Here is an 18,585-nt window from a genome sequence, read left to right as displayed (position 1 = left end):
GCTGCATGCCAAACCGTCCCAAAAGCGTTGTCCTTCGTCCTCATCCCTCGTCCTCATCCCTCGTCCTCATCCCTCGTCCTCAACCTCAAACTCCCCCCATTGTTTGCTCGCCCACTGTGCACACACAACTGGGCGTGTCCAATCAAAATATGCAAATGTTTTATCCGTAAAACGTCGCTTTGATGGAATTTCGGCACATTTCGCTTCTCGCACACTCAGTTGCTTCAGCTGCTGCTGCTGTTGTTATTGTTGTTTGCTTTGGTTTGGCTTGGCCGCGTTTGCCATGTTTTGGCTGTTTTGGCTGTTTCGTTTTTTTTTCTTTTTAGATTTTGCAAGGGGGATTTTGGGGGTTCGTAGACCCCCGTCCGACAAATTAGCAGTAGTTTGCCGGGCCTGGCTTGACGGGCACACGTCAATCAACAAGCGCGGCGGCGGCGGCGTCCACGTTGCCTGATTTATATGCATAAATTTTCGCGTGCGGTTTGCGAGCCAGTTTACTGGCGCTTTAATTTAATGTGTTGCCAACAACATTTGCGCGTCATTTTCGGTCAACCGTTTTTCAATAGTCATTGCCGGTAATGGGGGCGTGGCATCTGGCAGGCTGATGATGAGCTGACTGCCGCGGTTCCCCGTTGAAAGCTCATTACTGCGGTGGCTTCTGGGCGTGTGGTTATCGGGGGGCGTGGCCGATTGCCTCGTGGGTAATGAATTTATGATATTACTCACCAGGCCAATAGTTCGGCAATAATACAGGGCACAATTTTGAGGGCCACGGCAAGAATATCGAGCCTTTGGCCTGCAAATTGGTAGTTACATTTGCGGTTTTCGTGTTGACTGCCCTGCATTCGAGCTCAGCATACCATTGATTTCGCATTGCAGTAGTGTTGACAACTATTTAATAAAGGATTAAAAAGATTATTACACGGTTTTTTAAGAAAAGTGATTTTTAAATTAATAATAATATTAACTTTATAAAACTTCTTTTTAAGTTTTAAAATATCCAAACAAAAGATTTAGGTAAAGTGTAAAAAATGTGATAAAACAAATTTTTGAATTTTTGAAAAATAATTAAATGGTTTTAGGTTTTGTCTTCTTTCAGAAAGATAGATAATCTTTTGTCTTTTCGTCTTGTTGAAAATATACTATTTATTAGTATTTATTAGCATAATTTTAGGAAAAATTATATTTTCCGAATATATATTAAAAATAGTATGTTTTTAATTTTAATTTTTGAAATATAAAATGGTAAGATTTATAGCCTTTACTTACCTATACGTTTGTATCAACTTTACTATAAAATTAGTTTGTTTTTAGAATAAACAAATAAACAAGGAATTAGGCATGCGTGCAATGCAAATAATTTGTTCAATTAAAATCCAAAAAAGCTGGCTGCACTGTCCTGCAGTCTCAGATTCCAAATCCCGACCACAACCAGAGCCAGAACCAAAAACTATAACAATGTCGGTGTGCTCTGGCATCGGCCATTGTAATTATGAAGTAACTCAATAAACATGTGAATTACTGTTCGGAGCAACTGCATGCAAATTGCAATTAGTTTCTGTTTTGCGTTTGCCATTATTATTAAATTTGGACTAATGTGCAAATAGCATTGGCGCAGTCACAGTCCTCGTCGTCCAGCAACCTGTAACTCAATCAATGGTCAGTGTGGTTAAATTGCGGCTCACAAAGGGAACTTTAAATACTTGATACTCGATATTTATACTCATTATTGATTCACAATGCACACTTTTTGTTTTGCCAATTAGAGTGGTTTCGCCAACCACTGCAACCTGCGATATCGCCTCATTAAAATTAGTAAACCCTCTTCCGTTCTGGCTAAACGAAATTTATAATGACAGCTACAGTAAACAAACAAACAAATCATGCCGCTCCCAATTATGTGACAAAGTTGAACGATACAACTAAAATGTAATCAGCCAGGACCTTCTATGTATATCTACATATATATAGTATGTTTGTAACCACCGATCCGTGTGTATGTCCGTTTGTTTGTTTTAATTAAAATTACAGAACCATGTCTGTGGCCCTGTTTGAGTCTTTGTTCCCGCCTTGTTAGGCACTCTCTCACTTGTCCTGCTTTTAATGCTTTTTTTGGTAAATAATTTATATTCAATTTTCAAATAAATTACAAACAAATAGTTGGCAAACAAAGTTAGCTGCTACCATGGGATGCATCAACTTCATTGTTATCAGGGATAACAAATTTAACTGGAGTTGATATGCATTATTTAATTCCATTAATCCCGGATAGTTGGTTATGAAAAACTCAACAAGGCAGATTTTCCGATAAATTTAAATTGTTTAATTTGACAATTGATTTTTGCTCGTTCCATTGTGCAGTGTGTTCAGTGTGTTTTCCATGGACATTGTCTGCGTTTAGTGGCAGTGGGGATTATTATAATTGTGTAAGCTATTTAAGCATGATAAACACACGGTGTCACACTCACACTCATTTGCATGTGTGAGTGGGTTGGTGCTGGTGTGGGTTAGAAAAACACTCACTCACACCTGCGAAAACCATATGAGTGTGATTGTGACGTGTGTGGTCGAGCTTTGATATGGAATTTTCGTGTATTCGACTTTTGGCCAAACTGAATCTCCAACTATTACAAAACTTTCAAATTCGAGTGTCAAATTAGCAGTGCTGGCAGAAGCTAGAAACCCTTTAAATATTAACTCTTACTTAAAAATGTACACAGCTCCACGCCTGGTTACCAATTAATCTAAAGTGTTGCGTTTTAGCCAACCATCCAATCTGCAATCTGCAGCCACCCATCTTGAATCCCCGCTCGGCCGCAGCTTGCACACAAACTCCAAACTGCAGCTAGATAAACAGTCCGCCCTCACAGGCGCAAATATTGATAGTCTAACACAAAAGTTTTATGCACTAAAAGAACGCCTAGGAGCCCTGCAAAGTCAATTTTCACCCAAGTCGACGTTAGTTGAAAAGTTAGCAACACAAAGTAACGAAAAAAAAACCGAAAACTCAAAAACTCAAAAAAAGGAACACACAAAAAGAAAATGAAAGCCGAAACGTAAATTTTTATCTGTGCGCGGTGCAGTGCAAAAAGGTTTCGAGTGCAAAATAAAGTTACTTTGGCAATGCGATGCATCAAACCGCAAAACAAGATAATTTCAACGGTAAATAAATCACAGCCACGAGTGTTGGTGCAGTGGGTGGTGCCTGAGTGGGTGGCAGATTGTGGGTGGGTGGTGCTGAGGGCACCCACCTACACGGTTCACTGCCTTGCCGCTTTCAAGTGAAATTCGGCTCCCCAAAGTGAAACAACTGAAAAGTTTCAGGTACACACAAAAAATAATAAGGACTAAAACAATCAAAAGTTGTCTAAATTTATTCTATGAACTGAAAGCCTACACTCATTAAAAAGTTCGAACTCCTAAAGTCATCGAAACCAGCATTTTTGGGGACTACGGTAAAGAATCAGAACTTATTTCAAATTTAATTTAATATCTAAATTTAAAAAAAAATTGTAATTTGCATTTTGTGAAGTTAGGAAATTCAGTTCTCTATGCAGCATGCAAATTAGCTTTTATAAGTGTTGTCCCAACTGTTTTATTTTAAAAACCCGTTCTCTTTGATGGCATACTTTTTGCTTTTAATCTGTTTTTTTTTTTTTTGTAGTGCAGTCTGGCAGGCAAATCCGGAGCCAAATCATTCTATTACCACCTCGTGCAACACTCGCGCGTGTTGCACAAAAAGCTGATTAGTTGCCATTGTGGCTCACAGTGCCACAGTTGCAATTTGTGTCAGTTGGGAGGAGAAGTGCTAGGTGTTGCAAATACTTTCCCACTGAAACCCCGAGGATTATCCCCATTCAAGCCGTTCCCAGCTCACTCACGTTTCCCCCCCTTTTTTTATATTGCGAAATTATAGAATTGCTTCATCATTTGCATTCGAAGGCACTCGATGAACTTCCAATTTGATTAGTTAAACTAAGCTGAAATTTATTATTAACCGAAGCTAGTAAAAAGGATTAATATCTAAGTACTTTTAGTGGCTTCGTGGGAGCAATGGAGGCCATAAAAAGGGCTGATTCAGGACTAAGCACTAGAGTGGAAGCCAAGCCCAAAAGAAACTGGGCGGAGGTAATAAATAAAATGGCCTTGTTACCGGGCAAAAAGGTGTCACACCACGCCACCTGGAACTGCAGCCTGCAGGAGTGCTTAAGCCAAAGTTGAACTTTAAGTAGTTGCCACCTTAAGTCGGTGCCAGCTGCAGGCAAAAAAAAAAAAAGAATAAAAAGACGTGGAAGCATATTGCTCTATATGGACTGCCAGTCCCAACCATCCACATCCACCACATCTCACAAAAAGTGAGCAAAACTTTTCCATTATTTTTATCTGCTTCACATTTTCAAGTAGCAAAAACTTTGATGCTGTATGCAAAAATAAAAACACAATCCGCACAAGCTGGCAAAACAAAACCAAAAATTAAATACGATTTTTTTTGTTTGGTTTTCTTTCTCCTCACACTTAGAAGGCAAAGCAGATTTTCATATATAGCCTGGCTAAGACCTTCCCCAAAAACAGTTATTGTGCTGCTGGTCCGGCCAATTCAAGGCCCCCTCGGGCTGGTGTCTCTGACATTTTATTTAGTTTGTTATTTGTTCATACTTAAGTGTGTCGCCCAGCGTCTTGTATTGGTTTTATTCGAAAAACTTGTCGTGTGTCGTATGTCGTCCTCGAATCGAAGAAGCCAGTCAGCGCAGCGATGCCCAAGACAATAACCCAGAACCCAGAACACAGAGCCCAGAGCCACACCCTCAGCCACAAACACTGATTTCAGATCCCCACCCCCATTCTTATATAAGCAAAGTATAGTAAGTTGTTGAGTAGATTACGTTTTTGTTACGTCCGCCTGCCATTGTCTTTAAGTTTTTGCCATTGCCTTTGCCTGCCTTTATGGGCAACGAGGTCCTCAGGTCCCCGGTGACCCTGTAAACTTCAAATTGCTACAAGTGACACAGTCCCATCCCTTCGATCTGCTTCGAACATCCACATCCACATCTACATCTTGGCCAAGACAATGGTCAGGTGAGTGAGTATGTGATTGTGATTGTGCTTGTTCCTGTCTCGGTGCCAAAGCGCCTTCAATGACACAAAGCTGGCGAAAAAATCCAAGGATAAACAAATTCGAACCATGTCGTATGTAATTTAAACACTTGTCTCTAGATGTTGCTGCTTGTTTTTGGCAAGGTTACAGCCATCTTAGCTGTATCCATTTAAAATGGTCATAATTTTCACGTTATATGTAGATAGAGGTTTTTGTTATAATAGGTGTGAGTCATTTAAGACAAAAAGTCATTTAGACAAAAAGATTTTATTCAAATGTACTTTTTTATGGTAAAAATTCTCAGATAAATAAATAATATAATTGCTATTCTTTAATATTATTTTAGTTTTAATTATATTTATATTATATTATATGAAGGTAAATAATATTTATATAAATACATATATTAAATTCCTAACTGTTCGTTTATAAAAGAACAGGTAAGCATGTGCATAGCCAGTAAAAAATTTCATTCAAAATGTCAAATTATTTTATTGAGTTTAAAAGCGTTTAAATTCAGCTGTAAATGAAGTCCCAAGCATTTAACTATGACCACTAATTCCCCTATTCTTTCGGCTTAGCCTACTTTTATAGGGGTTTTCTGGTCTGCTGCACTCATCCCAAATAAATATAATTCATACTCGGAGGCAATTCAATACGGGCGAAATGGCAAAGGGTGGGGCAACAGGAAAAGATGTAAATCCCTTGGGCCATACACATGACATGCTATGCCGTGCCTAAACCATATTTTGTGCCACAGTCATGTAAGTACATAATTCAACAAAATGTTAATTTAATTAAATTATGAATATGAAATTTTCGGTGGCTGCCTGCCGTGTCAGGTGCAGAGGAAGAGCAAAAAAGGAGGGAGCCCATTTTGAATGGCACCAAAAACTCGTCGACGCGCTTCGACTGAACAAATTCATTTATATTTCGCACACGGGAAGGACTCTCTTTGCTCCAGCTTTTTGTGTGGCAGCACGGAATACGCAAACATATACTGTGGGGTAACTGCAAAACTGAAAACTGAAAACCGAAAACGTAAAACTGGGAACCAACTCAATAACGATACGGCCAGCCGTACAGAATGTGGCCCAAAGCCACATATATAGTATAGCGTATGAGCCAAAAGACAGCATGACCAACAGCAGCCATTGCCACATGTTGATTTTGCAAACTGAAATTATATAATGCAATGCCTGGTAACTGGTAAACAAGCCGCGGCACACATGACTGCATAAATAAACTGAAATTCGAAGAAAACAACATCATTAAAGTAGTCTCTGGGCACAAACATGGAGCCAATGTGTTCCGCTCTCGCCATACACCGTACATACATCACCAAAACCCCAAAAACATATATATTATTCGGGTTAAAATACACAAATACAAGTGCGGATCGCCACAGCCCGGCTAATATCAGCCAAATTCAGAATTACTAAAAACCAAATGTGCAGCCGCATTATAAACATACAGAGAGCCAGTTACTAAAAATAATGAGCCCGCTGACTGAGTGTTTGGTCAGCAGCACTGAAGGAGTGGAATTGAGTGAGTGCACATTCAAAAAAAATTTAAAAAAAAAAAAAATTTTAGTGCTCTATAAATCATGTCCTTCAAAAATAAAAAAAAATCGTAGAAAATCAATCCAGTAATTATATTATTTTTGTTACAAAATTTTTATATCTTTTATAGTTGCAAACATGTAATAAGCCACAAAAGAAACAAAAATTTGAAGTGTAGAACGTCTCTCGAACTAATACAATTTTTTGATGGAAAAGTGCGAAATTCACTTGAAATTCGTAGTTCACCAGCTCGGTCAGTTTGAATTCCAGGAGGGAGCTGGAACTGAAATAAAATCCGTTGGCAGATGAACAGATGAGGAGCAGCGGCGAGCAGCATTACGAATTACGAATTGAGTTGCTGAGCCAGGCCAAAAGCTATCGGTGTAAAATCTGCGCGGCCAGCACAATGCGAAAACACCCAAAGTCGCATCGCAAGTCGCATCATAAATTCAATTTTTTTTTGTGTGGCTGCTAAGACAAAACGCCAAGAGTTGACATTAAGCAGCCGGGTGACGGGGACTCCAAGGACTCCGGCTGCAGTGACAGCGATGACGACAAGTGGGAGCGGACTTCAAGTGAAATGCAACCGAGGCTTCGGCTTCAGCTCCCAGCTTCCAGCTTCAGCTTCAGAGATTCAATGCGCGTGACAGAAACCACAGGGCTGTCAGCAGAGCAACCGCCTTGGATGGCCATTACCCAAGCATCCAGCATCTAGCATCCTTCGTTTGACATGGAGCTCTGGCCAGGATGGGCCCCACACCCAATAGGGTTGTCAACTGTAACTGCAACTGTAACTATATACGGCAGTCGCTCTTATTGTGGACTCACTGCTCCTCGCTCTGCATTTGTAACAGAGCTTTTCGTAAATTGATCCAATTTATGCTTATTTTATGGCAAATTACGAGCGAGGAGCCGGTCGTCCAAAGACCTCCGCCACTGACACCACCACGAGGGAGTGCTGTAGGTCCAAGGACCTGATTAAAGGGTTCTTAAATATCATATCGTCAGCTAAATGATGTATATCAGCAACCGGAATCGAATCTCCTTGCCAGAATATTAAATAAAATGACTTTTGAACTCTAAAGTATTAACAACTTATAGAAAACAAAATAACCTAAGTAAAAGCATACATCTGCCATTTAATTGCTTAGCCTTAACCAAATGTTTAAAATAATTTACATTTTCAATAACAGTAGTGAACACTATAAGAATTGATTATTTGTTTTTTTTTTTTTTTGTGAGCGTTTACTTTGGCAATCATTAATCATTTTTGACTTTTAAACTGTAGTTAATTCTGTTGGCAATCAAGAATCCTTAAACAAAAAATCTTGTACGTAATTTTAAAGCTGAAATATTACTTAATCTATCAATAAAAATAAATTACTTTTAAAATCTCTAAGGTATTAAAAACATCTAAGAAATAAAAAAGTGGCGTAGTAATAAGGTTTCCAGTGGCAATTTAAATTTGCCTTAAACGTAAAAATTTCTTTTCGATTTCAATTAAATAAACAATGACAAGTGAAAATCAAAACGCTATTTTAATTTATTATTTATTTTCTTTGCTTCGAGTTTAATTTTGCAATCGCGTTCATTGAAAATTAATAAAATTGTTTTTTGACTTTTCAGCTTGACCAGATATTATTTTTGATTAAAAAAATATAAGCTTATAAATAAATGCAATGTTTAATAACTGTCAAATCAAACAGTTTTTTTGAGATGAACTTATGAAAACCTGCCTGAGCTCCCCAGTTGAATTTAGCGATTTTCTGTTAGAGCCACATGTATGCAAATATATATATAAATTTGATTCTACATCCACTTGAGTCGTCGGGCGTCAAACTGCTGATTGTTCGCTATTCTCACCCACACAATTTGCCTGCTAACTTGCCTTTATTGGCTCCTAAATGCAGCTCTAAATCCTTTGTACAAATTGCCATATTGCTGCCAGCTGCCTCTTGTGCGGAATGTCCTTGCTTGTTGCATTGTTTTCGTATAATAAAATTAAACTTATGCACTCTCTGGGTTTCTGGAACATGAGGCACGGGGCATGGGGCATGGGGCATGGGGCAACTTTCCGCCCCGGGGCGCTTGGGTGAGCATTTGTTAAGTGGCAAAAGATTGAAATGAAGGCAAACACACAATTGCATGCAAACAGGGACTGACGTGCAGATTATTGGCATGTAAGCGTAAGTGTGCGTATATGCACTGAGCAAAAATTTTAAGAAATGGGCCTTTTTATTTCTTTGATTGACATTTATATGTGATGCTTTAACGTCATAATATTCAAATTTAGGATTATTAATATTTAATCCACTTTTGTAATTTTTGAAATTACAAAATTGGATCTCATATTTCTTGGATTGACTTTTATATGTGATACCTCAACGTCATTTATTAAAATTAAGGAACTTTAATATTTGAACTACTTTTTGTGTTCATGTGCATTGTTAAACGTTTATATTATTAAGATTAGTAATTTTAGAACACAGAATTATAATCGTTGATGTTATATATTTCTTCGACTTTTATATGTAATACATTACACATTTGAGGTATGAAAATTCCATTATTCTTATTTTATCTTATAATCTTCTTAATCAAAATAATACATGACTAAGATGCGTCTACCTTCAATTTTTGGAGTTCAATGACAGTAGTTCTTTTGAAATTCCTGCAAAAATCAAGAGACAATCACCCATTGAGTGCCTTAAAAAACACTTCTCCAGGCATTTAAGGTTGAATAACAAATCGCACCGCACTTATTTTACAGTGTGCGAATAAGGGTGTGTAAGTGAAATGAAATGGAACGAATTGGTTGCAACAAAAAGAGGGTTCTGGCTCTGCATGGGGCTTACCGAATGCCAGATAAAGTTAAAAGGGGCGCCAACGCAATTTGCTCGGGGTCAGTTCTGCAGCAATTTCGTTGATAACTTATGTCATTCAACAAATGAAGTTGACATGGACTTCTCCCCTTTTTGGGGTTGCATTTAATATTCGAACTTAACTCTGGCCCTGTCAAATGGCCCACTTCTAGTACACATGATGCACACCTGGACGAGTTGAAAACCTTAAACATGCTGCAGCCACCGCCTCTCAATTACCTAATTGGAAGCCAAGCTAAACGAGCTGGGCACAAAGTCACAAAGCTCGAATCTGATTCAGCTTTTGAGCAGGAGGAGGACTCTTAGCCTCTCAAGGCTGTGTGCTGCATATGATTATAAGTTCCAGACTTCCATGCCATTTCAATTTGCTCTTTGACATCGCCGCTCTGTGTCAAATGCAAATTGAAAAATCATCGAATGGCCCTGGAAAACACACCAGGAGCAGCAACAACGCTGACATTTGGCTGCCGGAAGCGTTTTGCTGCCGCCCCCAAAACTAATATTGGCTGGAAAGGCGCGCTGCAAACTGTTTCCGCTCCATGGCCGGCGGATAAACTGGGTAGAGAAATGGAAAGCTTCAGCTGAAGCTGTAGCCGTTGCCGTTGCTGTAGCTGAACCCCAAGCCGCTCTTTTTTGGCACGCAAGAGGGTACAAGGTTTTGGCACTACCACTCCTGTTGTTGCCAAAAGTCGCTTGTTAAACAGCGGAAACGGAAACGCCAACAGTCGCACAAAGGGAGCAGCAGCAGCAGAGGCTTTGGCAACAAGACTCCCGCCGGCATCCACATCCATACCCACACCCACACCCACACCCTCATCCATCCAAAGGGCATCGCTTTTTGAAAAGTGTAAATCAAACTAATTGAATGTTTTTCGCCGAGCGCACAGCCGGTGCCAAGGATATAAAGCTGCGACACGCCCCGTTTAACAGGCAGATACAACAACAACAAAAAAAAACATTACAAAAATGTGTACTTAAGCACTACTGTGATGATAAGAAATTCAATTTCGTTCGATGCACACACTTCTGGTTGAATGATGCACGCTCCTTTGACAAATTTGATTTGGCAAATATCGCGCATACGCAGTGTTGCAGGGGCCCAACTAATCAAAGCCCCATTGAATCAGGGGATCAAAGGACATGCCTAATAGTCGCCATTCATTAACCCCTTGCATGAGAAAACAGGACACATCCTAAGGGAATCAGTAGCCATATATTACGCATACGACATGTTGCAAGAAGTAACTAATCAAAAGCCCACTGAAAATAGCTGCTTTTAAATAAATTGAAATAGTTGCTCTGCTCTACACATTTGTACAAAAAACTTTACAGGCAAGGACAAAAACCAAATACACTTAGGACATTTTTTTAAAACCTAGTTAAGTAGAGTCTCAAAAAAACATGATTTTGTGCACACAAGTCATTTTATTTTTTACTTAAGTATTAAAAAATGTGGTTGATATTTTTTTAAAAACGGTATACCTTTTTAACTATTTAAAAAATATTTGTTATTATTCAAAAGATAAAAGCAGTATCAGAAGCAATGCAGTAATCAAAATAAAGAAAAATCCAATATCCCACAAATGCCATCTAACTATTGTGCTCCATCGCTTGACTATCAGAGTTATTTGAGCTAATAGTGGGTATTCATTTACTACCTAGCACTCGAATCAGTTTGCAATAAGCCTTTTAAGCAGCAGCAATTCTAGTGCAGCCAAACTCTAGCCAAGCTTGCTCCAAGGAAAACCCTCACCTGGATTTGTCTACGGCTGCCGCAAATTGCCGTTAACTTAATGAGCATTTTAGCCATAAAATCACTTGGCATGGCTCAATTGCCACGACGCTGGCAGCCGGCACAATTTATTTGACTGTTAATTAGAAATTTAAATTATGCGCTTAGCCTTTGGCCTCGCAAGGGCCACTTCCTCCGCCGATTCCTCTCCATTCGCCATTCAATTGGCGCTGCACAAAATTAATTGCAGGCAACCAAGGCAACGGCAACGGCAACGGCAGCGGCAGCGGCAGCGGCATCGCCTTGGAGCATCGTTTGCGCCCTGGCAAATTCGAAATAATTTATAATTTGGCACAATTACGCTCAGCCGCAGGCCGTCATCCTTCGTCCTTCGGCGGAGGAGTGCTCCTTGCCGCAGGCCGGGGCCATGAACTACCCTGATCTGCTCCCTGGGTTCCAGTTCGAGTTCGGATGGGGTTTTTCGGTGGCTCGGGGTTATATGGTTTATGTGGGTTATATGGGTCATTTGCCGTGCAATTGCACTTTATCGATTTTCCTGCTCGCTGGCTGGCTGGCTGGCTGGCTGATTGGCCGGCTGTCGGAGATGTAATAAACTTTCACTTGTTTTGTCGCCGTCGCCTCGAAGTGGGAAACCGGGAAATTGGGGAAAGCGGAAATCAGCGGGTGCCGCGGGGATGTTGCGGACACTGGTAAACACATTGCTCATAGCCAAAACATTTGGCACTCTGCCTTGGTTAGACAAGCAGGATGCACTGTTAGAGGAAATGAGGTCTTAAAACCATAACTAATAATCTGATTTTTAGTCAAGAATATAATAAATGAACATCTGGCTTAAGAAAATAATATTTCCAAAAATAGATATTCATTATTTGTTTTATTAATATATCCAAACTTTCTAATTAAAGCAACAGCATTCAATAATCTTAACGAATCATATCTCAATGAACATCAGGATTAGTAGTTTAAAAAAAAAAATGGATATCCTAGTAAAGATTGAATAGTTTCAGCGGTTCATATAAACATTATATGACTAACGCTTTATAATTTAATTTAATTAAATTAATTTAAAAAGAAAACTTTAGAGTTATACTGCCTCAAGCTAAGTTCACAAATCATGCAATATATTTCAGTCTCAGCAACTAAAATACAGGACTACAAAAATATTAGCACTAAGGTCAAAAAAATAGCCAAACAATCTTAATTAAATAGGTCCAGCTTTGTTATTAAATATATACTTAATTTAAAAGTTTTTAAGAACTCTTTCCCAGCAGCAATGAAAATACTTCAGTTAAAAACTAAAGTATTGTTACTTTGCTAAGCTGAAGCTTAAATGGCCATCAACTCTCGGATTTCCGGATTAGTGTGAGATAAATCTCCCTCTTTTTTTTCTATGTGCAGCTAGCAGCAGGAGCAGATCTAGCTGGAATTGTCAAGTGGTTTTTGGCTCGGTACCGAGATTTGGCTCCGCTTTTGTGATTTCTTTTCTGCTGGTCCATTGTTTGCCCAGAAATTGGGTCAATAGCCTTTTCGGGGGAGGTGTCCTCGTGCTTAGCCCGCAGCATCTGATGTTCCTGATTTTGCTGCTCCTGCTGATGATGATTATGATGATGATGATGATGATAATGATGGGGATGGGGATGGGGATGGGGATGATGGCGATGGCGATGGCGATTCCTAGCCATTGTTTCAACTTCTGTGCATGTAATTTCCTACTGCTGCACATGCGGCACAAGTGATGTGTTGTTGGTTTTTCACTTTTGTTGCTGCCACACTGATTACTGCTGCTTGTTAGTGCGTTTGACTGTGCGGTTTTTATGCTCGTTTACATGCATGTATTTGTATACCAAATACCCTGCCAAGCACTAAGCACTATGCACTAAGCACCCAAACACCCAAACACCCACCCTGTGCACTTTTGCCAAAATACACATTTTAGCTTAATTTGCAACTTGTTAGCTGGCAGCAAAACAATCTCCCGTCGGTCTCGCCAAAAACTCATGTGTAAACAAATCAAACTTGAAACTAAAGCTTACCCCCCGAAACATTTCGCAATAATGAGCAATGCTTGGGGGCCAAAAGAAGAAAACTTGGTCTTGGTCCGCCAGCAGGATGGCAACAAGTGGGGCAACTTTGTTAAATCAGCTTTAAGCTGCAGCTATTTGTGGCCCTCCTTGGAAGCTCAAGATATGCCCATGTTTGCCAAGTTCCTTTTCATTTCGAAGAAACAAAGGTCCCATCCCCTCCACTCGCCTTTCCGGATTTAACCGGCGAGCGTTGTTTAAAATGCGTAACCATATCCCGGCCATGAATTTATGCAGTCAACTGTGTAAAAGGCGTAAAATGTCCAAAGACCATCAGTGGCATTGTGGGTGGTGACTTGGCTTGGCGTGGCGTGGCATTTGTTTTGGTTGTAGCAAACCGCCGCAAGGACTTCTTCTCCAGCCTCTTCATTTATTTCATGCTCCATTGCATTGCGATATGTGTCGGGAAGCGGACAATCACGCACTCGGAAAAATAAATGATAAGATATATGAGTTAATGTTATGTTACTTTAAAGATCGAGGTCTTCTCTAACAAAACTTTTTTATTTATGGTCTAGTTTTTCGAAATTCGATTTCCTTAGTGCGAAACTAGTAAGTCATAAAAATATATAAATACAATAAATGTAAATCAATGAACTGAAGATCGATTCTGAATTCTGACTAAGAACTTGAGGACATTTGGAGTATTAGTTAAAGCTATTTCACAAATAATGTATTTGGATTCCCCCAATGTGAATTTAATTATTTTCCAGTTTAGCTCCTATTAGGTGTATCAAATTGCCTTTTACCCATAAATTTCAGTTATAATCCTATTTTTTCTCTGCACCTTAAACATCCAGGACCTGGGAACCACATAAGACAACAGCTCCGACTACTTGAAGGACTTGTTTGGCCAGTCCGTAGTTCCCTGACTCGTTGTTTATATTCAATTACCAATTCGAATTCGAATGCTGTCATTGCCCCACTCCACTCCAGTTCACTACACTCCACTCCACTTCAGTATCAGTCCATCGCGAGCAGCTGCAGCCGTTTGTCTTGCCAATTGGCCAAAGCCATCATCAAACCGAACCCAACTCGTGGGCATTATTGTAATTCAGTCAGCCACCCAGCTACTCGCTCTCGATTTTAAATTGTTTGGAAGCAATAAAAAGTTTATCAAGTGTAAAAGGGAAAAACAGCGAAAAAATACGAAGCCCTTGACTTTCGGCACTCAGTGTTAATTGTTTTGAGCTTTAAGTTGGTAGAAAAATGGTGCCACATTTCAAGGACCTGGCAAAACAAATCTCTGAGGGGTTTTATTCAAGGCAAAAGTAATACAAAACAATGGCCCCAACACCCAACACACAATGCAAAGAGCGAGAGAAAGAAGGAAAAACGCACAACAAATAAATCAATTGGCTTTGCCTAAAACGTTTGAAATTGATTTCAAGTTCTTCGGCCCATTGTTTTTATATGCAACAAAGGGACAATTTTTCATTTCCAACGACAACAATAAAAGCAACACAAGGTCCAAGCTTTCATGGTGCTACACACACTGGAATAGACACACACATGCGGTCGATCCCTGGGCATGTAAATTGGCCGCATTGTTTATGAGCCCTGCTCCGTGCTCCTTTCTCCTTTCTCCCTTCTCGTCGTACAGCCAGTCCTTCCTCGTCCTTCCACAGACTATCACTATTGATTGTCAATTCAGTTTAAGCGCCGGCCATAAATTCAGTAAATGAGCAGAGGTCCAGCCGAAGCTGCCGCCATCCTTCTTAATTTGCTGAGATGCACAAAAACAATTTTCAAATCGTACGAAAGACGCCCACAATGCGCACAAATATAGATTCGATTTTTATTGGGTAAGACTTTGGTTGATTTTCGACATCATGGATGTTTTTATACAAATGCGTGTATACATTTAGGAAGGATAAATGGGTATGTCGTCAATAAATTTGCATCACTACATTTCCTCAACAGTTCTTAACATTTTTTTTTTAGAAATACTAAAAAGTTTCCTTAAGATTTCAAATTTATACGGGACTAGTTTATAAATATGTCTTTAAGATATTGTATATATATATCATTTTATATATTTGCCTAAATGTTCTTTATAAAACTATATGTCAACCATTTAAAAATATCCTTCAATAGTAAATTTTTTGCTATATATTGAAAATTAAATTCTTAAAATTAAATTAAATTCTTAGCCTTATCCCTGTTAATTTTTTATAAGTTCTTTTGGAAATTCTCCAACCTTTTAACTTTTTATTAAATAAATATTCAATTTAAGAACTGCACTCCTTCTTATTAATTTAACCCTTAATTTAATTTAAAAGATTTATTTGAAGATTATGTTATGGAACTAAATGTTTTACCCCTGTGATTAAACCCTCGATTTTTTCAAACTCCCAATTGGATAGTCAGTGGCTATTGGGTTGCACTTCAAATGTTTGTTTTCCTGACGTATGTTTGGTCATTAGACCTGACACATTGTCAACAGGCAACAACTGCCAACTGAGAGCCGTCAACTGTTTATGTTTGCCATTTAGCAGGCAAAACATTTTGATTACGCATACGCCATGTGGATCGAAGCGACGTTTGTTGCTTTGACAGGCGCCTCGAATTCCATTGCGTCCATTGCGCCCATAAATAAAAGTCAGCTGCTGGTCATCAGTCGATTGGAGATGCATTCGCTGTTTGTTTGTGTTTCAGCGCTTTGCTTTTCTCGTCAGTTTTCCGATGCGGGACCTTCCCTTTGCCAGGATTGTCGCGTGAATGTGATATATCCTGGAGCGAAAAAAACCCACCAGCAGTTGCCCGAAAATCAGCGGATAGTGCGTATCATCAATGCATACAGGCTAGTCAGGAATACGGAAATAAGACAGCCTAACCAGGATTTAAGCTTTATAGCCAAGGTAAAGGTGGGAGCTACCATACGATGCAGTGCAGCCTTGGTGGCTTCAAGATTGCTTATCAGCTCTAGTATTTGCCTGGGAAATGGAACTCCTCAGAGTCTTCAAATACTCTTTGCAGGCGGTAAAACTTTCGCTGTGGATTCGGTATTAAATCCCGAGTTTTGTCCGGAACTTAGTCTGATCCATTTGATGAACCCTTCTGCAATTAATCCAATTAAATTGTGCCTTCAAAACCTTTCGTTGGGCACTAATGCCTCCATGATGATGGCCAGTCCTGATCTCAGCTTTTACGGTCGTCGGCACACTCAAATCATCTCGAATCGTGCCTGCAAAACCACGTTTTTGGACGAGGATTCCGTTTTTATAACACCCAATATGCTGTGTGCCAAGAACTCTATGAAACCAGAGAAATGTGCCACCTCTCCTGGAGATTCCCTGCTGATAGACCACCAATTGTGTGGTGTAAATATCTATGGTTTTCGCTGTCTTGCAAATGCCGTCAATGGGGATCTCTATATAAACCTAAGTGAGCTACAGCCCGTGCTAAGCGATTTGATACGGAAACTTAACGGTTGAGACAGAGAAAAATTTCAAATCAATTAGATACCCATAAAGTTACTTAATACTTATAACTATAAATAGCTCAGATGGCAGTTATTATGCAGCTAAAGTGCTTGGTTATTGTTTTAGCAATTTCCCAAGGAATCTGTACAGACTTAGACCTTTCGCAGTCGGTGCCACAGGTTAACCTGGGCGATGTACCCCCAAATGGGCAATCCTATCAGATAGTTCGCGTCATCGAGTATATAGTGCCGTATCCCTACCAGAGACCAACAAAAATATCAGCTAGAAGTGCGGATGGAGAAACCAAGGAACCAAACAGCCTGGAAATTGTACCCGCTGAAATCGAAAGGTTACTTACCAGTGGACACACTACAGAAAAGCCAAAAGCAGTCAAGCATTTCCTGATGAGAGTACTTCACGAAAACAAGGTCATGTGCAGTGGGGCTCTAATCTCCAGCCGTTTGGTTTTGACCTCAGCCCATTGTTTTCCCAAAAACCGTAAACCTGCAGCACAGATTTACAAATTGCAGGCCAGCCGAAGTCGAATATATCCAGTGGCTAGTATAATACTTGGAACCATTGAGGACATGGCCCTCCTTAAGCTCAAGTTTCCGCTGCAGGATGATTTCCTCCAGCCAATTGAACTCTGTGACACTCCACTTCGGCGAAGCGACAATGTCACCATGTACATGTCGCAGCAGCACTTGCGTTTCCTGCGCACCAAACTCATCGCCAATAGGAATTGTAAGAGGAGCTATGCCCAGGACGAGAACGCCTTCATCACCAGGAACATGTTGTGTGCCCAAAATTCGAACAGACTGGTCGACTGCCAGACGGCCAAGGGGGACCTGCTCCTCCATCAGGATCGGGTGTGCGGCGTCGACATCTACGGACAGCACTGCTCCGATGGAGCCGTCAACGGAGAGCTCTATGCGGACGTGTATAAGGCTAGGGCCCAACTTCAGCGATTGATTGAGCGGTATTCAAAGTGATATACAAAAATAGTTTATTTATATTATACATATTTTAATATTTAAATTTTAATAAAAAGAAAGTGTCAATTAATCTCAATCTAATATCATGTGTATTTAAACCAAATAAATAAGTTTGTAGAAAAATGTTTTACGGAAATAATGCGATTATAATAATGACTAACTTAATTAATAATATCTAACGCATCCAATTTGAAGCTTTTATTTTTTGCCTTTAAATTAATGATAATCAATTTAAATTAAAATATTTAAGAGGATAAAATAAAAAGGAACATTTTTGATATAGGAGTAACATCCCAGTTAACGAGCAATTTTAAAGTTTTATATTTTGTTGTAAGATCGCAGTTCAATGATTTTTAGCTGAGTAAAAATGTGCATAGAAAAGTAAAAATACAGCGATGGCAAATACATTTATTGCCGCTGTGCAATGTTCGTGCTCTGCCCAAATCAAATCAATCTCGCTAAACAAACATTGCAAATAAAAGGGCCAAAGTGGGCGGAACAAAAAATGGTAAATGGCAAATGAAGGGACGCTGCTTTCTGTTGGTCGCTGGTAAAATTGAAAGTCGCCGCAGCAGCCAAACAAAATCAGAGGAACAGAACACAAACTGGCGATGTTTTTTTAACATTTTTATTTTCTTTCAATTTGCGGCTTAAAAAAGTTAACTGTTCCCATCAAAATGCCCTGAACTGCAATGACTATGATGTATGTAAATTTGAGCGAAAAAATAAAAGGCAAAAAAGAAAAAGAAATTTGTGCAAAATAAACGAAAAACAAAAACAGACACAAACACA

General features: G+C 39.4%; 2 protein-coding genes and 1 long non-coding RNA gene across 3 annotated transcripts; all 3 read left to right on the top strand.

The window, feature by feature from the left end:
* The first annotated feature begins 2,994 nt into the window (after positions 1-2,994).
* Positions 2,995-6,347, top strand: LOC128266223 (uncharacterized). The gene is made up of 3 exons (XR_008269038.1): positions 2,995-3,162; positions 5,677-5,859; positions 5,938-6,347. It is a non-coding gene; the product is annotated as an uncharacterized LOC128266223 (long non-coding RNA).
* Positions 6,348-15,611: 9,264 nt separating this feature from the next.
* LOC128259932 (uncharacterized) lies at positions 15,612-16,986 on the top strand. The gene has a single exon (XM_052992573.1). The coding sequence runs from the start codon at positions 15,899-15,901 to the stop codon at positions 16,808-16,810; it is 912 nt and encodes a 303-aa protein (XP_052848533.1). The 5' UTR covers positions 15,612-15,898; the 3' UTR covers positions 16,811-16,986.
* Positions 16,882-17,790, top strand: LOC128251813 (seminase). The gene has a single exon (XM_052979000.1). The coding sequence runs from the start codon at positions 16,882-16,884 to the stop codon at positions 17,788-17,790; it is 909 nt and encodes a 302-aa protein (XP_052834960.1).
* Positions 17,791-18,585: the final 795 nt, after the last annotated feature.

This window comes from Drosophila gunungcola, chromosome 3R (assembly GCF_025200985.1).
Source record: "Drosophila gunungcola strain Sukarami chromosome 3R, Dgunungcola_SK_2, whole genome shotgun sequence".
NCBI classification, from domain to species: Eukaryota; Metazoa; Arthropoda; class Insecta; order Diptera; family Drosophilidae; genus Drosophila; species Drosophila gunungcola.
Note: the sequence above shows the minus strand (reverse complement) of the source record. Positions and strands in the feature narration are given on the sequence as shown.